Source organism: Myotis myotis, unplaced genomic scaffold, assembly GCF_014108235.1.
Source record: "Myotis myotis isolate mMyoMyo1 unplaced genomic scaffold, mMyoMyo1.p scaffold_m19_p_2, whole genome shotgun sequence".
NCBI lineage: Eukaryota > Metazoa > Chordata > Mammalia > Chiroptera > Vespertilionidae > Myotis > Myotis myotis.
In genome coordinates this window covers 192,463,940-192,487,175 of record NW_023416324.1, presented here as the reverse complement: position 1 = coordinate 192,487,175, position 23,236 = coordinate 192,463,940, and the positions used below count along the sequence as shown (strand labels likewise).

Genomic DNA, 23,236 nt, shown 5'->3' with positions numbered 1-23,236 from the left:
CAAACCTGGCACTGTGGCTCTTGGTGCCACATCAAATAGGGTATTGAGTATGTTGAGAAAGAAAAAAAGAGCTGCCTTGGACATTCAGAGGCTGGCCTAAACTCACAGGTAGACCACGTTACTCTCCTGTTGGGCATAAAAAATGTCATAGAGTACCAACCTCAGATAAGGTTACTCTGAGACCATGATAAAACAAGACAAAGCAAAGCCACTGCATAATTTTGTCTGAGCATAAGTAAATACCAGCTCTCTGTGCTACTCACACAATTCCAGACACTTACTCCCTCTTTTGGCCGAAAGGAGTAACTGCTACTTCTTTACCAATTGCAGCTTTATTCTTTTGCCTCTCTTCCTATTCACAAGATTTATTGAGATTTCCAATAATAGAAATTGTCCCTGCTTTCTGACTACATCTAATCCACAGCAAATTCTTGCTTTCTTAGACTTTCTCTAAGTCACCCTGCCAAACCTATGATAATTTTTTTCCTACCAGCCTCTTACTAAAACACTCCAGGATTACTCATGGTCTGTTTGCACTTACTTCAATGAATAATAAACACAATCTGTCTAACTAGTAGTCTTTCTAGTGGTATTTGACTTAAGGGAAATGACAATGTGAATGAAAAAAATAAATAAGAAGAACACTGTCTCTTGTGAGTTTTTATCAAATGGATAATTTATTTGCCAGGATACACTGAGGGTGTGTTTTGTGCCAGGCATTTTGTTAGGTTCAGTGAATAACGAAGGGCTCAAACTGCTCTCCGGTAGTTTGAGCCCATGGAACATGCAGAAAAGAACCTGTATTATCCAATTTAATGTTGCCAGCACTGCTATAGAGGCATATACCACCTATCAAGATGTTATACAACCATATGTAAAGGAGGAGGAGCATCTATTTTTAGATCTATAGTCTCCAGAACTGTAAGATAATAAAATTGTGTTGTTTTAAGCCACAAAATTTGTGATATTTGTTATGGCAGCAATAGGAAACGAACATAGGATGCTCGAGCTTAATCTTTAAGGTGGAGTGTCCCAGGCATAAACCAAGGTAGACCAGTTCTTGCGAGGAGCTTCTTGTGGGCTGTGTGCTTAGAAATGTGACAGGATTTGTCAGGGTCAGATCCTGAAAGGTCTTTCTACGCAGAAAATTGGAAATAATTCAGGAGGTGATCAGAGACCACTGGAGGACTAACAGCAGGGAAGTGTGACAAAATCAGATTTGCATTTTAGAAGGATGGATTGGAGTCTGGAAAAAAAAAATAATGAATTGGAGACTTCTTAAGTACCCTGGGCAAGAAATGACGAGAGAACTTCTTTGATTATCTGCTGTAAGATGATCTTGCTTTTCCCTTGAAATTTGGGTGAGAACACTTGGGAAAAAATATGAATGTGCTCTTCAAATATTTGAAACTCTGTCATGGGAAAGAGTGGATAGACATGGTCTGTTCTGCTCTATGCTCAAGGAATAAAGTTATAAGGAAACATTAAGTGGACTCTTAGGAAGTGTATTCTCATAATTACAGTGGCCTAAAAACAGCATAGACTTCTCAAATAATTATGCCTTACATTGTTCCTTTCATCTGTTCAACAAATATCCATTTGAGCATTTAGGATGAGGCAGGCATTAGGCTTATGGTGGTGAACACAATAAACAAAGGCACTCCTCCATGGAGTTTAATTCCTTTGTGTAATGTGACACTGTTTACAGATAGCTTTTATATAATTATTTCACCAAGAAGCAAGCTCCCAATCCGGATATCTGAAAAGTGGGCGAGGTTGGGTTGGAGTTAACTGGGGCCCGAGAAAATCAGTAAGGAAGATACCCCAACAGGAGAGTTGGAAAGTAGGGCTAAGTCTCAAGCAGCTTTGGATGGTGCAACCCCGCCTTTCCTCCAGGATCCTCGCAGCTGCCCCGCCCCTCGCCTCGCCCCGCCCCTCGCCCCGCCCCGCTGCTCGCCTGTGCCCGCCCCTTTCTCCGCCCCTCGCCCCGCCCCGCTGTTCGCCTGTGCCCGCCCCTTTCTCCGCCCACACCAGCCCTTTAACTCTCAACTCTCGGCCGCGAGAATTGGATCCTTCTGTCGCGAGATCTTCCCTGTACCGGGCGGTTCGCGGTGGCCGTTGGGGTGGGTGACGGGTCATAGTTCTGTTGCGGCTTTTGAGACGTTTGGGTCCTGCCCGTAGGAACTAAGTAGGTTCTGGGAGCCGAGTCCCAGGCTTTTGTGGCGCGGTCTCCGGGGCGAGAGTGGGGCGCACCCCCCGGGCTCGGCCGGCCTCTGGCCGCGTGCGCGCCGCGTGTTCGCTGCGGGTCTTCATCCGAGGTCTCAGCGGCGGATGCGGGGTGCGGGGTCCGGGGGCGTGGGTGGCCCGCGGCGCAGTGACACCGCCCGGGGATTCCTGCGGGTCCGGGAGGGTGGCCCGCGGCGCAGTGACACCGCCCGGTGGCTCCTGCGGCTGGGGTCCGAGGCGGGGGGGGGGGGGGGTGCCCGGAGCGGCCCGGGCCGCTGGCGTGGGCGCCCAGGTGACACGTCGGGTCCGCGGCCGCGTTGAGGGGCCCGAGAGGGTCTCGCAGACGGGCGACTCCGGAATTCCTTGGTTTTCATATTAAAGAAGTGCTTTCAGAGTTACCAAGTAGAATTGGTTTTTCTTGCTGCTTTACGGGCTTGGCTGCCTTATCAGAGAGGCAGGAGGAAGGTGTGTGTGAAGAAGTGCAGGACCAGTGACAGGTGCCACGATGTGCTCTTTCTTTTTAGGATCGGGCACCAGCGCCATGGAGTACCTGGAGGACTCCGCCGAGCGCACCCCCGGACACATGTGAGTCGCGCCCCGTTCCTCCATCCCCTTAAATGTAACGATGTTAACGTGAGTCTGAAACTTACTGTGAGAAACGCTGTTTTTTCGTGCTGAGCTACTTTTCAAGTGCTCAGTAGTCACGTGTGCCTGCAAACATGGCATCACAGGTTACAGGACATTTCTTTGGGACATTGTCAGTGATTCCTTTTTTTTTTTTTAAAATATATTTTATTGATTTTTTTACAGAGAGGAAGGGAGAGGAATAGAGAGTTAGAAACATCGATGAGAGAGAAACATCGATCAGCTGCCTCCTGCACACTCCTCACTGGAGATGTGCCTGCAACCGAGGTACATGCCCTTGACTGGAATTGAACCTGGGACCCTTCAGTCCGCAGGCCGACGCTCTATCCACTGAGCCAAACCGTTTAGGGCGTCACCAGTGATTCTTAAACATGTTCTGCGCCCAGTGCATCCAGGACCCCGACACTCTCATCAGTTACATGGACTCACTAGACTTGCTGCTCTTTGCAGCCTGTAAAAATTTTCTGCTCTGGGTAAATGTTTACATTTCGGCAGTCCCTGTGCTATGCCGAAGCTTTAAAAAAAATGTCTTTGGACTATGATGCTATCCGAGGACGTTAGACATAATTCAGACTCTATACCCTTTGGATATATTTTGAGGCTTTTTGGAATTTTGGCCATCCTTGATTTTTTTTTTTTAACCTCAGTATTCCAGGTTGTTCTTTATTGCCTCTGTGTGTGTGTGTGTGTGTGTGTATTTTTTTTATTGATTTTTTACAGAGAGGAAAGGAGAGAGATAGTTAGAAACATTGATCAGCTGCCTCCTGCACACCTCCTACTGGGGATGTGCCCGTAACCAAGGTACATGCCCTTGACCAGAATCGAACCTGGGACCTTTCAGTCCGCAGGCCAACGTTTATTGCCTCTTTGAAGATGGCTTTTTTTTTTCTTATTTGCTGCTTTTAGGGCAGAAATATTATGGGCCTAACTTGAAGGCTTTTGTTTATTTGTTTGATAGTTTTCAAAACGTAACCAGTGCATTTGTGAAATCCCATTTGTAAACTTTATGCTTTCTTTATTTAAGCTTGTGCTGCGAATGTGGTGTTGTAATTAGTCCAAATCCAGCCAACATTTGTGTGGCCTGTCTGCGAAGTAAAGTAGACATCAGCCAAGGCATCCCGAAACAGGTCTCTGTATCTTTCTGCAAACAATGCCAAAGGTATGGTGCGATACCATTCATCCTACTTAGGGCTGAGATTTATATATAGGAGAGCAACCAGGATGTGCTAGGATTACCGAGGTACATGAATAGAGTGCATGTAATTGAGAATTAATTTTTATTTATGTCAGTGTTGCCAAAAATTTTAGAATTTGCAATTTTATAGTGTACTTCTTAGTTTTCCCTGCTAATCTGGTAAAGATGTGTAAAGGTATATAAATTTGTTATTTTTATGTTCAGAGATTAGTGGGTTTGATGTATACACTTAATATATAACGAGTTGATGTTTGTAAGGGTGTGAACAGTTTAAGGACATACTATTATTATCATGGTAGTTTTTCCCCTCTTAGTCACTAGAAGCTAAAAAAGCACCTTATATTTTTAGTAATTTAGCAATGTGTTTTAAAAATTACATCTATAAATGTTCCCATGTATCTAAAATGACTAGTTGATGGGGGAAAAAGCTCAGTAAATCATATCTGGAATGGTCTGAAATGAAACTGGATTTGAAGGCTGAACACCTGAAAATTAATGTTCATATTCCTTCTTATTCACTTTAGTTGTTGCCATAAACCACGTATATCTATCTAGTAGGCCATTGAGTAACACAAACCTGCCCAATGAGACTGTTCGTAAAAATTATATGCCTTTGATTTTCCAAATGGATTAGGATTATAGTAGTTCTTAACTTTTTTGGAGGGGAGGGGTTACAAATCTTTGAGAATTTGAAAAATGTAACTCCCAAGCAAAATACTTAAAATGTGTACATATATAAATACATGAAAGTTTGTGCTGTCTCGGGGTTTACAGTTTGCAAGCTTTGCAAGTGTGAGGCTAAATGTATGATAAATATTTGCTATTCTTAAAAGAATGGTGGAATGAGAAAAGCACTGGACAAAGAATCAGGATACCTAGTTGCCTTGGGTTTCTCACAAACTAGCTTTTTGAAACTCTTGGCCAATGAATCACTCTAAGCCTTAATTTCTTCATCAGAATGAAGGAGCTTTATTAGATGACTAGAGGCCCGGTGCATGAGCACTGGTGGCGGTGAGGTCCCTAGGGCTGGCCTGTGGCTCTCCGAAATCCCCGAGGGGTCCCAGATTGCGAGAGGGCACAGGCCAGGCTGAGGGACCCTACCGGTGCACGATCAGGTTAGCTTTCAGCCGGACCCCAGCAGCAAGCTAACCTACCGGTCGGAGCGTCTACCCCCTGGTTGTCAGTGCGTGTCATAGCGAACAGTTGACTGGTCGCTTAGGCTTTTATATGTATAGATATATGAAGCCCTTTCTAACTGAAAACATGCTTACAACAAAGGGACCTGTATAACATTTTTGAATGAATCTTTAAAAGTGTAGCAAAAAAAGTATTTGCATAGCACATTAATTTAACGAGCATTTATTGAGCACTTAATATGTGCTGGGCATGGTTGTAAGTCCTGGGTGGGCTGGGCTAAAAAACTTAAAGCACATGCATAAGGGATTTTAATTTTAACTTAGGTTTTATGAAAGATTTTAAAACTTGAGTTTTACAGTTAAAATTTGGAAAGGGACTTGAAATAGATGATAGTCTGAACTATATTGGTACATAGTATGTGGTACTAATTTACCTTTTTAGTGTGAGAAATAAGCAGTTCCCTAACATTATACAAGTACATTGCAAATCTATTTATTTATTTATTTAATATATATTTTATTGATTTTTTACAGAGAGGAAGGGAGAGGGATAGAGAGTTAGAAACATCGATGAGAGAGAAACATTGATCAGCTGCCTCCTGTACACTCCCTACTGGGAATGTGCCTGCAACCAAGGTACATGTTCTTGACTGGAATCGAACCTGGGACCCTTCAGTCCGTAGGCCAATGCTCTATCCGTTGAGCCAAACCGGTTAGGGCTACAAATCATTTTAAGGCCATTTTGAGATTCTTGGAACTTTTGATCATTTTGTCATCCTCACTGGAACTCTTACTGGTGTTTGAAGAATAAGACCTCTTTAATAGATTATTTTAGATTATCTTTTGCAAATACCCAGAGTTTTACCTTTTTAACTAAAGCTACCCTTCTAATTGGAAGTTTTCTAGAACTATTAAAGTATATTTGGGATAAGTGCTTCAGATCAGCCCTGGGTTATTATATCTGTTAATAATCAGTATTATATCTGCATATTGATGGAAATTTTTTGTTTTTCCTTGAGAAAGGCTGGGTTTCAGTATATTATCTTCTCTTTCAGATATTTCCAGCCACCAGGAACTTGGATACAATGTGCATTAGAATCCAGGGAACTTCTTGCTTTGTGTTTGAAAAAAATCAAAGCCCCTCTGAGTAAGGTAGGTCAAATAGCTACCTTTTTGTAATAATACCTTTTTAATATCTCATTTTTGGAAAATCCTTGTGTAAGTAGGTTTTTCAAAAGTAACTATTAAATGATACTGTTGGTAAGTACTCTACCACAAATGTTTCATTTTTAAAGTTACATATATTCTTTTTATGAAAGTGAAAATCTTCCTGCTTTGAAAGACTTAATATACAATCAAATTTGTCATTCATTATTTATGGAGAACCTCTTACATGCAATTAATTTCTTGGGAAATATTTGTATAAAACCATTGCTAAACTTTGTCTTTTTCCTTTTGTATTCCTTTAAATCTTTATGTTGTACTGTTTTGTCTTTTTTTCCCTGTGTTCTTGGCAGTTTTCTTTACTTTATCTTCCTGTCTTTGTATTGATTTTTCCCCCCAGTAGTAATATTTTTAAGCTTCAGTCTTGATGCATTCTGTTCTTGAATTTTACTGAGGGTTTGTTAATAGGTTTTTTTAAAATTTATTTTCTATTTTCTGACTTGTCTCCTTTATTTTTGGAGTCAGTTTTTTGTGTACAGTAAAACCTCAATATATTCTGTATTGCTGCAGCTATACTAGCTAATCTAGCTCTCACCAGCCAGGACTTGATTAAATTATCACCTGCCACCGATATCTCCCAAATATGTTGTCTAGAGCTCAGATTTCTCCATAGAGCTCCAGACTAAATGTCTTATCTACTGAACAGCTTCACTTGAACATCTCATAGATAAATCCTCTTAAACTCAAATGTCAGAAACCAAATGTAGCATCTTCTCCCTATTAAATCTGATTTTTTGTGTCAGAAAAATAGCTTTATCTAGATGCCCAAGCTGGATACTTGAGCATTATTCTAGAATGCTCTTTTTTTCCTTCCATATCTAGTAATTAAATCCTATAGATTTTATCTACTGAATAGCTCTTGGATCTTTTTCTGTTATTTTCAGCATCTCTCAGTTCAGCTCACCTACAACTTCCAAATTATTGAAACTGCCTCTCGTTCAATCACCTCCTTCTTTAAAATACCCATTTTAGCAATATTGGTCTACGTTCAGTTTCTCACATAGCAAACTGTTCTTGGTCTCTGCTGATCCTGCTTATTTAGCAGTGTATTTAGTAGTGTATTATCATTGTGGATTCGGTGTTCAGTGCATGAAAAGCCCTCTAATGAATGTTCATTCTTTATTTTATTTATTTATTTTTTGTTAATCTTCACCTAAGGATGATTTTCCATTAATTTTTAGAGAGAGTGGATAGGAGGGGGAGAGACACAGAGAGAGAAACATCCATGTGAGAGAGACACATTGATTGATTGCCTCCTGCATGTGCCCTGATTGGTGCTGGGAACTGAGCCTACAGTCAAGGTATGTTCCCTTGACTGGGAATTGAACCTGTGACCCTTCAGTGTGAGGGCTGACACTCTAACCACTAAGCACACTGGCCAGGGCAGATGGTCCTTTTATTTGCTGTTTTTGTTGCCATACCTTTCACGATAAATTTTTATTTTTTACTGGTTAGGTTGGGTAGTGATGCTAATTACAGATTTCTTTAACAGCTTATGAAATTTATTTGTTAATGAACTGTTCTTTCATATTTTTCTCCTCATGGTAATTTATGTTTTGTTCTGTTTGTGTTTTATTGAAGGTTCGGCTTGTAGATGCAGGCTTTGTTTGGACTGAGCCCCATTCTAAGAGACTTAAAGTTAAACTAACTGTTCAGAAAGAGGTAAGCTGTGCATAATTTTCTCAGCATGGTTAAAATATAGGTAGTCAAAATGAAGGGGCTATTGGTAAGTTACTTTATGACTTGAACAGCTTAAAAGGACATGAATACACTCTTAATTTAAACTTTTGTTTTCTTTTGAATCATTTGAATCAGAGCAGCAGTTCTCAACCTGTGGGTCGCGACCCCTTTGGCGGTTGAACGACCCTTTCACAGGGGTTGCCTAAGACCATTCTGCATATCAGATATTTACATAACGATTCATAACAGTAGCAACATTACAGTTATGAAGTAGCAACGAAAATAATTTTATGGTTGGGGGTCACAACATGAGGAACTGTATTTAAAGGGCCAGAAGGTTGAGAACCACTGGCATAGAGGATTGGGTCACTAATAATAGCAACCATTGCTTATGATTAATGGGCTAAGATAATCTTATTTTTGTGTTAACTGCTCAGTTTATTTGGTTTGCTTAATACCCCAACTTGGGCCCATAAGGTAATCTTTTCAAAGTTATTTATTTGTTTATTATTTTATTACTTTTTAAAATATATTTTTATTGATTTCAGAGAGGAATGGAGAGGGAGAAAGAAACATCAGTGATGAGAGAACTATTGTTCGGCTGCCTCCTGTACTCACCCCCACACTGGGGACCAAGTTGGCAACCTGGGCATATGTCCTGACCAGAAATTGAACTGTGACCTCCTGGCTCATAGGTTGATGCTCAGCCATCTGGCTGGGCTCAAAGTTATTTTTATTAGGAAAAAGATTGAAGCTGAAACCGGTTTGGCTTGGTGGATAGAGCGTCAGCCTGCAGACTCAAGGATCCTGGGTTTGATTCCAGTCAAGGGGATGTACCTTAATTGCAGGCACATCTCTAGTGGGGAGTGTGCAGGAGGCAACTGATCGATGTTTCTCTCTCATCGATGTTTCTAACTCTCTATCCCTCTCCCTTCCTCTCTGTAAAAAAACAATAAAATACATATATTTTTTAAAAAGGGAATTAATTAGCGGGGATATTTTAATATTGCCATTTGCCCTTTCTCTATAATAGAAGTGTGAGAAATGAAAGGAAATTAGTAAAATGCATATGAAAATAATACATAAATTAATAAATAAACAGTAACAAAAGGATATAACAACAACAGAGGCATGATATAAAAACGACAAAAACATGATATGAAAACAACAAAAACATGATATGAAAACAACAAAAACATGATATAAAAACAACAGTGATGCAAACAGTGACTGATAAATTGATTAAACTTATTCTAATATCTCCCTGTATAACACATTAAGAGTGAAAACACTTTCAGAGTGCTTGAATTGGTCATTTATATTGGGAATGAAAGTTTCTTCCACCGAGAAGTAAATTTGCAGCAATTCCTGTAGACGGTGTGGGTAAAACAGTACTACCACAACCTCTAATATAATGTATTAAAACTTTATTGTGGGGAGCCGCTACAGTGTTTTGGACAGGTTCAAGCCTTGGACTGATGAGAGGGCACAGTCCTCTCATTGCCACATGCAAGTCCCAGCTTGGAGGGCAGGGTCCTCCTAGCACAATTATAGCCAACAGCTGTAGTTGTAAGCTTGAACCTATGGTCTGAACACGTGGCCCCACGTGCCTGAGTGATGTAGGCTTGATAGAGTTCAGGTGCATGTAGTTGAGTAGGATTGAAACCCAGGAGAATGTTGTAAACATCTTGGTCATGCCCTTACTTTGCCTCGTGGCATCTGCTATAAAATAAAGACACGGCTGTGGGCATGGTCGCTGTCTCTCAGAGAAGCAGTGTCCCACCGAGACCCAGATTTCATTCTCTTGTCTGTCTTTTCTAAGCCTTTCAGCTGCCCCCACTCAGGTTCACCGTTGGCCGTGGTGGTGCGGCACACTTTATAAAGATATGCCTCCACACTCCGAGGGCGGGTTCCTGCCTCAAACCCCACCCTTACAGGGAATAGCTCCGGGAAACAGCTCGGGGGGAGGGTGCAGTTGTGTTTCCAAGACAACCCCTGCAGGATTGACTTCCTTCTGGTTGGTCACGGTTCTGGCCGTGATGTTACACCCAGGGTTTTTATATAAGTAGATATGCAAATACTAGAGGCCTGGTGCATGAAATTTGTGCACTCTGGGGGATCCCTCAGCCCAGCCTGCACCCTCTTGCAGCCCAGGAGCCCTTGGGGGATGTCCTTAGTGCTGCCGCGGAGGCGGGAGAGGCTCCCACCACTGCCGCTGCCCTCGCCAGCTGTGAGCCCGGCTCTGTGGGAACACACTGACCACTAGGGGACAGCTCCTGCATTGAGCATCTGCCCCCTGGTGGTCAGTGCGCATCATAGCGACTGGTCGTTCTGATGTTCGGGTGATTTGCATATTAGCTTTTTATTATATAGGCTGTCCTATATAATAAAAGCATAGTATGCAAATTGTCCCCTCGACCGGGAGTTCCTCTGGAAGTTTGATCAGGGGGTGGGGTTGGCTGGGGAAAGGGAGGGACCCTGCCAGTGCACTAATTTCATGCACTGGGCCTCTAGTATAGATATAAAATTCTGTAAAAAAAATTCTCAACCATTTCAACTGAAGGTAAATTTGAAATGTTAATATAGTAATAAATACTACAAACTAAACCTGTATATCTTTCTTGAAATAGTATAGCTTATTTGTATGACTTAAAGTGATTGTTGATATTCTCAAAGCATTAATGGGAAAAAATTTTGAGTTACATATTAAAAGTGCCCTCTTTTAAGAAAATGATTTGTTATTAAACAAAAGGAAAGGATGAAGGAGTATGATTGTTTTGTGTTTTTTTTTAAATCAGGTGATGAATGGTGCTATCCTTCAGCAAGTATTCGTGGTGGATTATGTTGTTCAGCCCCAGATGTGTGGAGATTGCCATAGAGTAGAAGCTAAGGATTTCTGGAAGGCTGTGGTTCAAGTTAGGCAAAAGGTAATGAAAGATGATGAGTGAATCCTCCAGTTTGTATATCTTCGTCAGTTACAAAGAGCTAGTAAAACCTCCTTTTCCCCTTTTTTCCAAATCCTTTATGCACCAGGGCTAGTCCCTGGAGCATCACCTTTAGAAATAGATCACTATTGCATTTTAGATAATCTTTAAAAATTATTTTAGTTTTAAAATCAGTGTGCTATATCTATATATAGCTCTTTTTTTGCATTTCATCTATTAATTTAATAATGCATTTATGTTTAGACTTTGCACAAAAAAACTTTCTACTATCTGGAACAGTTAATTTTGAAATATGGAATGCATCAGAATACACTTCGTATCAAAGAAATTCATGGTGAGTTAAAATGTAAAATCATTTGAAATGATGTCAGAATTTTATTTCAGCTAACCTAAGGACTCTTTTATTTTTACTGATAATATCTAAAATAGTACTGTTAAAAAGAACTTTCTGTTAGGAAGAAAAAAAAATCTTAGTTCTTTATCTGGACTGTCAGTATGTAGCCAGTAGCCATATGTGACTATTGGATACTTGAAATGTGCCTAGTGCAACAGAGGAACTGAATTTTAATTTTTTTTCTATTTTAATTTAAATGTATACTAAGTAGCTAGCAGATGAGCAAACCAGTAACTACATTAATAGATTGTCAAGTGCTATGATAGAAAATTCATTGGAAATTTGTTTTAAGCAGAGATCAGTTTTTGATGGGAAGAAAGTTATTTTTGAGACCTCTAAGTTATTCTGTTGTTTTTCGTATGCCTAGTGGCATTTATTATGGACTAGAAGCCCGTTGCACGGAGATTCGCACAATAGGCCTTCCTTCCTCTGGCTGCTGGCACCGGTTTTCCTCCGGCACCTGGGACCCAGGCCTTCAGTCCGGCCACAGCGAGGCTTGGCTTCTCCGCTGCTGTTGCAGCGGAGAAGCCAAGCCTCTTCAATCATCAGTCTTCAGTCCGGCCGGAGCCTTCAGTCTTTGCTCCGTGCCTACGTTAGCCATCTTTGTTGGTTTAATTTGCATACTCATCCGATTGGCTGGTGGGCATAGCGGAATGATGCCAATTTGCATGTTTCTCTTTTATTAGTGTAAATATATTAAATCAGAAGACTACACTTAGTAATAATAAATAGTGATAAACAAATGATATAATTAGATTTCTTAAAGATGGAATTTAAAATTTTTTGTATAATTTTATAATGGCTCTTTAGAGCATATTCTTTTCACTTGCTGTTGATGTAGCATACTTATACAACTAGATTATGGATGAATATTTCTTTAATTAATAAAATATAAATATTCTTTAGCACACTCTTAAATTTCTTGCTAACAGTGCTTGCTGTTGGTGGACATGTACATTGTTATTCTAGTCTCTAAAGTGCAGGTTTAGAAATAGCTTTTCTTAAAGGATTTGTTATATAGTCATGTTAGTAGAGGAAAATCTTATTTTGCAGAATTATTTTCATGTTTTGGTTTTTTTTTTAAAGATGGACTGGATTTCTATTATTCTTCAAAGCAGCACGCTCAGAAGATGGTAGAATTTCTTCAATGTACAGTTCCCTGTAGGTATGTTCTGAACCTAAATGTGATTAAATCCAACGAGTGGGAAGTGGATATAGGTCATATCCATGCTTCAGACTGAAACAACCTCTCTTATGCTAAAATATTTAAAATTGTAGCAGGAATGCTTACACAATTAGTGAACATTTATTTGTTTTAGTCACTTTAAGGGAAGTATTACCCTAAGAGCACATAAGAATCACTTTGGGGATATAGACTTCACCCTGTGGTAAGCACTGTAGTGCCAGACGATTGATTGAATATCTTTAAATAAGAGAACAGAAAGAAGGGTAGAGAGCTTTGGGGAGAAGCTTCCTGGAGGAGGAAGGACTCCTAAAATGGGAAATTTTCAAAGGTAGAGTTTATATTGAAAAGTGAGATTAGTGTGAACAAAGACTTATGGATATTAGTGTACCTTCTAATAGATACTGCATATGGATTAGAATGGTCTGAGCCTAAGACATGTTTGTAGGTTTTTAGTAGATAAAGTTGAAAATAGTTAGGGTGCGGTCATATTGGTGAAGGTTTGAAATGTAAGTGGATGAAATTAGGCTTCTCCATAGCCGACATCAGAAAGCTGTTTCGGACTTTTGACAGTGATGGTTGGATTTGATGAAAATTGATATTTCGAGACCTTATAAGTGAGACATTTGTCTTTTCATTACTATTAATTTTTTCTCTTAATAGATACAAAGCCTCACAGAGACTGATCTCTCAAGATATCCATAGTAACACATACAATTACAAAAGCACTTTTTCTATGGAAATTGTTCCAATATGCAAGGTACTTTTTCTTATTTAATTAATCCGAGTCTATAAAAGAGTACAAGTAATTAATTGGTGTATATGTAATGATTAGCTTTTGGTTTCCTTCTGGGGTTGGTTAAAAATTTAGAATAACTTCCTTCATAAATGATTTCTAACACACTAAGCCATGTGAAAAAGATTTTAAAAAGTAATTACACTTAAAATTGGCATACCCTTTCTTTTAGTGTACTAATTAAAAGGCCTGTCTCAGTTTTTTAATGTCCTTATTCCTTAAAATTTGTGATCCTTTGGGACACATGACAGTTCTTTTTTTTTTAATTTTTTTTTTTTTAATATATTTTATTGATTTTTTACAGAGAGGAAGGGAGAGAGATAGAGAGTTAGAAACATCGATGAGAGAGAAACATCGATCAGCTGCCTCCTGCACACCCTCCACTGGGGATGTGCCCGCAACCCAGGTACATGCCCTTGACCGGAATCGAACCTGGGACCCCTCAGTCCGCAGGCCGACGCTCTATCCACTGAGCCAAACCGGTCTCGGCACATGACAGTTCTATGAAACTTTGAATACAGGGATTGACATTAAAATAAATATCAGTGAACTACTTTGGAATATGTTCAAATTGGATTTTAGCATGATGAAAATAAGCAGTATTGTAGAAATGAGACCATAGAATCATTTTTGTGATTTAAAAACATAATATGAATAACACTTAAAATGTGTAGGTTATCATTTCATTTAATTGTACTAAGGTAAAAACTTGCTTCTAAAAACATAAGTGGATTAAAATTCAACAAATAGTTATTGAGGATCTACTGTACAGAAGGCTGTGTGTTAAGGATTATGTCTCTAGAGGTCTCCGCAATATAGGATCTTATATGTTGATATTTAAATCCCTAATAATAATAAGTGCCATAATTTATTCTGAGCATTCTGTATAAGTTAATATGTAAGTACTTGAGTATATTTCACCTCTTTATGTTTCATAATAACCGGGGTAAATTATACTAGCATTTTGAAGATGAGGAAATTGAATCTTCTGGGGATTAGATGACTTGACCAAAGTTACATAACTGTAAAATGATGAAGCCAGGATTTATTTGTACCTAGGTCTGTGACTTTCAAGCTTTAAAGCTGTTATCGCTAATTTATAATGTAATGCAATTTCAGGGATGAAATGATGGCTTAAAATAGGGTTAGCAAAGTTTTTCTGTAATGGGCCAGATAGTAAATATTTTCAACTTTTAGGCCATGTAGCCTCCTTTGCAATTATTCAACTCTCGTTGCATAAGATAGCCATAGATAATAGGTAAATGAGTGGCTGAAGATGTGTTCCAGCAAAAGTTTATTTATAAAGGTGGGCGGTGGGCCAAATTTGGCCTGAGGGGCATATTTTGCAAACCCTGATTTAAAACTGAACATTTTACTGGTGCAGAGCCTGGGAAATATAAATCTAGGTGTTAGGGCATATTTAAGGCCTTGTGTATAAAGTACTTTGAGTGATTCATACAGATAACTGGATGCATACACCATGTAAAGTAGTATTTTCATTCATCTTTGGAGACTCTATAAGTTAAAAAGGAAGGACTGGAATAGGTACTGTTAAAGATGCACAGATGTCCTTTTAGTGGAAAAACCTATGATTGTGAATAGATGCAGCTTAAAATATAACCCATATTCTTTTATATTTTAATACAGTTTATAAATAGATACCCCCATTACTGGTATTATTTTTCAATGTACACACAGAGGTTTACTGTTTGGGGCATATTATTAATGTAGCCATGAGAGAGAAACATGTGGCTCCCCTGAAATTTGTTTTTTATGGAGATTGAAAGAAGTCACAGTTAGATTTAGAAAAATCACTCTCCTTCTGGTGCTTAATACTTAGCTTAGAGTGTACAATGTTAACATAGAGTGATAAGCATTCACACTTCAATAAACTTGAAATAAATTTAATAGCTTGATAAATATGTCCTGAAAAAAAATTAAAGCATTTTTATTAAGACAAATATTCACATTTTAAGAAGGTAATAGCTTATTTTCTGCTTCTCTAAAAATTCCCTTTTTAGGCCCTTTGTTGACACACAGAATTAAAAATTTAATGTTTTAGTTTGAGCAAATGCACTTGGATCAGGTATGCATTGATGAGTGTTTTTTGAGACTGTTACTTAGGATTAGCTTCACTCTAAATGTTAGTTCTTATGCCTAGGATAATGTTGTTTGTCTGTCTCCAAAACTGGCGCAAAGCCTGGGAAATATGAACCAGATTTGTGTGTGTATTCGCGTAACCAGTGCCATCCATCTCATAGATCCCAATACCCTACAAGGTAAGTTTCCAGAACTGTTTTCCTTGACAATTCTATCTGGCAAGCAGTAATAATTTATATTGTTAATTTTATCAAATTTTTCAATAATATTCTGAAAAACTAGTTAACATTTTTACTATTGTTTCTTACAAAACACTAATTTTTAAAGCTTTTGATAAGTTACCTTGTATTTTTTACTTGAAGAAATAATTCTGCGAACTTTTAAAAATGTACTAGTGTTATGCTATTTATTTTATTTTTTAATTTTAAAAAAATATATTTTTATTGATTTCAGAGAGGAAGAGGGGGGAGAGAGAGAGAGAGAGAGAGAGAGAGAGAGAGGAACATCAATGATGAAAGAGAATCATTGATTGGCTGTCTCCTGCATGCCCCTTAGTGGGGATTGAGCCTGCAACCTGGGCATGTGCCCTTGACCAGAATCCAACCCGGGACCCTTCAGTCCGCAGGCTGACGCTCTATCCACTGAGCCAAACCAGCCAGAGCATATGCCATTTATTTTTACTGAAATTGACTTATTTACCTCATTTTACTTTTGCGACTAATTAAAGTTTAGGACAGTTAACTTTTTGTAATTCAGTAGAACATTTAGTTTAAATATGAATTTTAACTAATATCATTACTATACATAATTTTTAACATTTCCGTGATAAAAACTATTTTTTAAAGAAGATCCCATATTGATAGGTGTCTCCTCAAGACTTGTTTACATCTCCTACTTCTTGATCTTTTTCACTTTTTATTTCTTTTTCTTTTTTCTTTTTTTTTTTTTAATATATTTTATTGATTTTTTTACAGAGAGGAAGGGAGAGAGATAGAGAGTTAGAAACATCGATGGGAGAGAAACATCGATCAGCCGCCTCCTGCACATCTCCCACTGGGGATGTGCCCGCAACCCAGGTACATGCCCTTGACCGGAATCGAACCCGGGACCCTTCAGTCCGCAGGCCGATGCTCTATCCACTGAGCCAAACCGGTTTCGGCAACTTTTTATTTCTAATATAAGTTTTCTGTTATTAAAAATTGAGTTTATTTTGCTATTTTCCCGAAAGTCATTTAATATCCTTGTTAATTAGATAGAATTCATCAGGCAGAGGTATTTTATAATACTGGGATGAACATCTGTCAGGTAAAACTTTTCCATAAATTTTCCATAAATTAAGTGCCTAAGATGACTGATAATGTTTCCTAAATAAAATGTCAACCCATGAAACAACTATACAACTGATGGGATCTGACCTTATATTAAAGTCACTTAGCCTTGTGGTGGTGTGATGGTAATAACTATTTAAAGATAATGTTTGACACCTGATAGTCTCTTGTGCTGTGAGCAGTTTGGGCTGATTTATAGGATTAAATGGTGATTCTAGAGCAGTGGTTCTCAACCTTCCTAATGCCACGACCCTTTAATACAGTTCCTCATGTTGTGGTGACCCTCAACCATAAAATTATTTTCGTTGCTACTTCATAACTGTAATTTTGCTACTGTTATGAATCGTAATGTAAATATCTGATATGCAGGATGTATTTTCATTGTTACAAATTGAACATAATTAAGGCATAGTAATTAATCACAAAAACAATATGTAATTATATATGTGTTTTCCGATGGTCTTAGGCGACCCCTGTGAAAGGGTCGTATGACCCCCAAAGGGGTTGCGAACCACAGGTTGGCAACCCACATGCTGAGAACTGCTGCTCTAGAGAGTGAGTTGCCCCTGTTGTTCCTGTTGACCTGATGCTTCCCACTTCGTACATACCAAATTGTTCCTTCTTGTAACACTTGTTGACTTTTAAAACACTTCATTTCTCTTGTTCTTTAATATCTGTGTTTATTCTTAGTGGCAGATATTGATGGGAGCACTTTCTGGAGTCACCCTTTCAATAGTTTATGCCATCCCAAACAGCTAGAGGAGTTTATCGTAATGGAATGCAGCATAGTCCAAGATCTAAAACGCAAAGCAGGTGCCGGAATGATATCAAAAAAGGTAAGTACTATCTTGCACATCTTTTTTTTTTTTCTCCCTCAAATTATTGTTTTGGTCTCAGTAATTCTAAAATGTGTTTCCAAATAAAGCTAACACCACACTAGATTAAAAATGCACTCCATGTTTGTATATTGTTTGCTTTTAGCATGGTCATTGTGGTGATTATTATCAAGCTTACACTATCTGGTAAGTTTATTTTTTTGTTTAATGTGAAACATTTAAAAAAGTGTTTATTATTATGGAAAAGCATTTTCTTGCTTTACTTTTGTACAAGAGGACCAAGTAACAAGTTAATCTTTTATGAAAGCTGTATTATCAGTAAATACTGAATACATCAGTTTGCATTTCTAAAACATGGGAACATTCTCTACATAATCAAAGTGTTATCATACTGTTATGCAAAATGCTGAGGTTCCAGAAAACCTCAGCATATTGTTTATGGATTCCAAAGAAATAATCTGGAGGATTGGATGTGAAAGACAGGTCTTTATTAGGACTTACATGTATACTTTTGAAGCGGCCGCATGGGGTGGGGGGACAGGCAGGTGAAGGGGCAGCCAGTACTATTGTTTTGCTGCCACACAAGGTTTTTTTTTTTGTTTTTTTTTAAATTTATTGATTTTTTTACAGAGAGGAAGGGAGAGAGATAGAGAGTTAGAAACATCGATGAGAGAGAAACATCGATCAGCTGCCTCCTGCACATCTTCTACTGGGGATGTGCCCGCAACCCAGGTACATGCCCTTGACCGGAATCGAACCTGGGACCTTTCAGTCCGCAGGCCGACGCTCTATCCACTGAGCCAAACCGGTTTCGGCAACCACACAAGGTTTTATAGAGTACAGAAAACAGGGCATGCAAGGGGCGGGGAACATGCATGAATTCAAAACAGTAACTGTTTACAAGCCAGGCTCATACCTAGAAGCCATTTCTCTTTGGCTTTTCTTAGATTGAGTTGCTGGTCAGGTTCTCAAGGTTTCACAGTCTGCTTACAGATGGCCTTCACTATTTCCCACAGGGTGGGAAGGGGAGTTGGAGCATGGGAAGGGGCCCATGTTCCCATTTACCATAGACATACATATAAACATTATTATTTAAAATTTCCTCATTTATCCTAAAGTATCTTTGATAAGTTATTTAAACTAGTATCAATTTGGGGATCATACATGGAATGTAAATATTATACCTCTTAAATCTTTTATTTAGTGATAGCCCCTCTCCCCCCCCCCTTTTTTTTATGATACCAACTTTCTAAGTAGGGCATTTATCTTGTGGATCTCTCATTGTTTCCTCATGATGTCATTTAACTTGCTACTAATCTCTAGTAATTCCTTTGAGAAAGTGGATCTAAAGGCTTGCTTACATTTATTTTTGGCCAGAACTTTTGAGTGGTGATGTTGTGTATTTTCTATGATATATCAAGAAAGAAGTAACGGTTGGCTATTTCACTGATAGCCAGATCTCTCTATTGTAATATTATAATTTCCCCCCGTATTAGCTGGTCTGCCTTGAGGCAGGGGGTCCCACGGGGGTGAGGCCGACGGAGTCCTATCGAAGCATGCCCGACTCCGGAGACAGGTTCAAGACGCAGTCTGAACTTTATTGTTTAAGTACAGGGACATATATAACTTTCTGGACCAATCAGAAGTTTACACCATCCTTAGGGCAACCAATGGTAGGAAAGTTAGGGGGCTCTAGGGGGCTTACTCAGGCGGGGGCTGCCACTTCCCGGTGTGCCGAGGAAGCTTGTATAGGCGGAGTGTGCTCACGCCATTGCATCCGCCACTGCACTGAGGTAAATCTCCTGAGCTCTTCCCACATGCCTGACTTCTTTTTTTTTTTTTAAATATATTTTATTGATTTTTTACAGAGAGGAAGGGAGAGGGATAGTTAGAAACATCGATGAGATAGAAACATCAACATCGATCAGCTGCCTCCTGCATACCCCCTACTGAGGATGTGCCCACAACCAAGATACATGCCCTTGACTGGAATCGAACCTGGGACCTTTCAGTCTGCAGGCCGACGCTCTATCCACTGAGCCAAACCGGTTACGGCATGCCTGACTTCTTTCTTTGCTTGCTTCCTTCCTTTTCCCCTTCCTTTTCCCCTTTCTCCCTCCCTTCTTCCCTCCTCTCCCTTTCTTCCTTCCTTCTTTCCCCTCAGATTGCCCCAAATTTTGCCAGTGGGAACCCCTTGAGAATAGTTTCAGTGTCTTGTTAAAATTTTTTTTCTAGTGGCTTTTATTTATTTATTTTTTTTAGAGCAGTTTTAGCAAATTAAGAGGAGTTCAGAAATTTCCCATATACCTCTCCTCTACACATGCATAGCCGCCTCCATTCTTAATATCCTCCCATCAGAGTTTTCCTAGTCATGAACATGGAATTTCTCTACATTTATTTAGCTGTTTTTTTTATTTTATTCATCAGAGTTTTGTAGTTTTTCTCATAAAGTTCTTATATGTATTTTATTAGATTTAGACCTAAGTATTTCATTTTGGGGGGTACTAATATAAATGGTATTGTGTTTTTAATTTCAAGTGCCACTTTTTCATGTTGGTATATAGGAAAGTGATGGTCTTTAATTTATGACCTTGTATCCTGTAACCGTGCTATATTCTGGTAGTTTGTTTGTTCATTCAGATTTCCCACATACTATACAGTCATTATCTGCAAACAAAGATAATTTTATTTTTCCTTCCCAATCTATATATTTTTCATTTTCTTTTCTTGTGTTTTTACATTATCTAGGATTTCTAATAGGATAGAGCATCCTTGCCTTGTATCTGATCTTAGGGGGAAATCTTTGAGTTTCTTGCCATTAAGTATATTAGCTGCGTTTTTTATATATTCTTTATCAAGTTGATGAAGTTCCCCTCTGTTCCTACTTTACTAAGAGTTTTTAACATGGATGGTGTGTTGGGTTTTGTAAAGTGCTTTTTCTGTATTGATACTATCATAATTGTTTTTGGTATGATTGATAGAATACATTAATTGATTTTCAGATATTAACCCTTTGTGGTCGTATTAAATTTGGACATGGGTGTCGTACTGGTCGGAATTAATTTCCATTGAAAGAGCAGTAATACATAACATGCAAGATTATGAAGGATAAACAAGATTTATTAATTCTTTTTTGGAACACGTCACTACTAGTAGAATCACTACAAACGTTATCACTTTCTACATCAGGGTCAGTATTCAAGGTGCCAAAATAAAACTCTTCATCGTTACTTTCAGATTTGCAGTACACTTCTTTCGGTAACTTTCTTTTTGCCATTTTGGAGTATTATTTTGAAATATCTTAACAAGCGAGAATGCCTAATTACAGTTAAACGTAATTTGTAAAGCTTTATTTGAAATTCTGCAAAGTATCTCCGAAGCTTGTTGATTTCTTCACTCTCAAAAGGCGACTGACTCGCCACGGTGTTTTGCATGGCGAGTGTGGAACGACTGCGTTTGTTTATATTGAGTTTCGATATCTCCGATTTGTCGGGGCAATGTTTTGGTTCGTGACAAGGTCGCTTAGACACTTAAGAGCTTTCAGAGAAATTATGAACTGATACATGAATGGAGTTAAGATTTGTACGGTTCCTTGCTGTGGTGGCTGAGAGCAGACATACGACTGGAACGGTAAAAAAGCTTTGGTGGCTGAGAGTAGACAAACGATCGCAAAGGGTTAAACCAGCCTTGCGTACATGGGGATAAGTTCCACTTGGTCATGATATACAGTTCTTTTGTATTTTTTGGAGGATTTTTATATCTATGTTCATGAGAGAACGCTGGTCTGTAGTTTGCGTGCCTGGTAATGTCTTTGTCTGGTTCTGGTATTACAATAATGGGTGCCCTTGTAAATGTGTTAGGAAGTATTCCGTCTTTTTCTGGAAGAGATTGTAGAGAATTGGTGTAATTTCTTGTTGAAATGTTTGGTTAGATTCACCAGCAAATCCATCTGGGCCTCGTGCTTTCAGTTTTAGAAAGTTATTAATTATTGATTCAATTTCTTTAATAGATATAGGTCTTTAACTATGTCCTTTTGACATGACTTTCCTAGTCTTGAAAGCATCCTTAGTTTCTGCACAACACCACAGTGTTTAGGTGTTCTAGAATCACATTGTATCGTTTCTTACCCTATGTCTGAAATCAGGTATTTCTTCAAGGATATAAATCTGTGTTTGTTTTTTACTATGAATTAGTACGTAGATACCCCTATTCTGTATACTAATGGTGCTTATATTGCTTATTTCTAGAGAAGTAATATTGTGTTTTGAGGCAAAAATAACTTCTGATAATTTGGGAAAAATCAATGGAAAGGGAAGACAGGTTACTTTTCACATTTTTATTTATTTATTTATTTTCATAGAAATGTAGGTTTATTTCTATAGAGACATGCTGAATACAAAGGGCTGAAATAAATGAGTAAAATAGTAGAACATTTTAATAAAAATTAATATTTTTTCTTTTTTTATTTATTAATTAAATCTTTATTGTTCAGATTATTACATTTGTTCCTCTTTTTTCCCCCATAACGCCCCTCCACCCAGTTCCCACCCCACCCTCCTCCCTCACTCCCCATCCACTGTCCTCATCCATACGTGCACAATTTTTGTCCAGTCTCTTCCCGCATCCTCCTCACCCCTCTCCCCACCAAGAATAGCCAGTTCACTCCCTTTCTATGCCCCTGATTCTATTATAATCACCAGTTCATTCTGTTCATCAGATTATTCACTTGATTTTCAGATTCACTTGTTGATAGATGTGTATTTGTTGTTCATAATTTGTATCTTTACCTTTTTCTTCTTCCTCTTCTTAAAGGATACCTTTCAGCATTTCATATAATACGGGTTTGGTGATGATGAACTCCTTTAGCTTTTCCTTATCTGTGAAGCTCTTTATCTGACCTTCAATTCTGAATGATAGCTTTTCTGGATAAAGTAGTCTTGCTTGTAGGTTCTTGGCATTCATCACTTTGAATATTTCTTGCCACTCCCTTCTGGCCTGCAAAATTTCTGTTGAGAAGTCAGCTGACATTCGTATGGGTACTCCCTTGTAGGTAACTGACTTTCTTTCTCTTGCTGCTTTTAAGATTCTCTCTTTGTCTTTTGCTTTTGGCATTTTAATTATGATGTGTCTTGGTGTGGTCCTCTTTGGATTCCTTTTGTTTGGGGCTCTCTGCCTTTCCTGGAGTTGTAAGTCTATTTCTTTCACCAGGTAGGAGAAGTTTTCTGTCATTATTTCTTCAAATAGGTTTTCAATATCTTTCTTTCTCTCTTCTTCTGGCACCCCTATAATTCTGATGTTGGTACGCTTGAAGCTGTCCCAGAGGCTCCTTACACTGTCTTCGTATTTTTGGATTCTTTTTTCATTTTGCTTTTCCGGTTGGGTGTTTTTTGCTTCTTCGCATTTCGAATCTTTGACTTGATTCTTGCGCTCCTCTGGTCTGCTGTTGGGTGTCTGTATAATATTCTTTATTTCAGTCAGTGTATGCTTAATTTCTAGTTGGTCGTTTATCACAACATCGAGGGTCTCGTTAGGTTTCTTGTAGATCTCA

The 23,236-nt window shown here is 38.6% G+C and overlaps 1 protein-coding gene across 4 annotated transcripts in view; it reads left to right on the top strand.

Moving 5' to 3' along the window:
* Positions 1 to 2,037: 2,037 nt before the first annotated feature.
* NMD3 (NMD3 ribosome export adaptor) overlaps positions 2,038 to 23,236 on the top strand; it is a 29,375-nt gene continuing 8,176 nt past the window's right edge. Inside the window, exons 1-11 of one of the 4 annotated variants that reach the window (XM_036350706.1) lie at positions 2,038 to 2,123; positions 2,751 to 2,811; positions 3,896 to 4,030; positions 6,258 to 6,354; positions 8,008 to 8,088; positions 10,905 to 11,033; positions 11,295 to 11,385; positions 12,532 to 12,610; positions 13,292 to 13,388; positions 15,586 to 15,703; positions 17,543 to 17,688. In XM_036350706.1, the coding sequence (XP_036206599.1) occupies positions 2,768 to 2,811; positions 3,896 to 4,030; positions 6,258 to 6,354; positions 8,008 to 8,088; positions 10,905 to 11,033; positions 11,295 to 11,385; positions 12,532 to 12,610; positions 13,292 to 13,388; positions 15,586 to 15,703; positions 17,543 to 17,688 (1,017 nt within the window). In that variant the 5' untranslated portion in view covers positions 2,038 to 2,123; positions 2,751 to 2,767. Of the gene's footprint in view, positions 2,189 to 2,750; positions 2,812 to 3,895; positions 4,031 to 6,257; positions 6,355 to 8,007; positions 8,089 to 10,904; positions 11,034 to 11,294; positions 11,386 to 12,531; positions 12,611 to 13,291; positions 13,389 to 15,585; positions 15,704 to 17,542; positions 17,689 to 23,236 lie in introns of all 4 variants that reach the window. The other 3 variants (XM_036350705.1, XM_036350707.1, XM_036350708.1) reach the window with 3 other exon arrangements.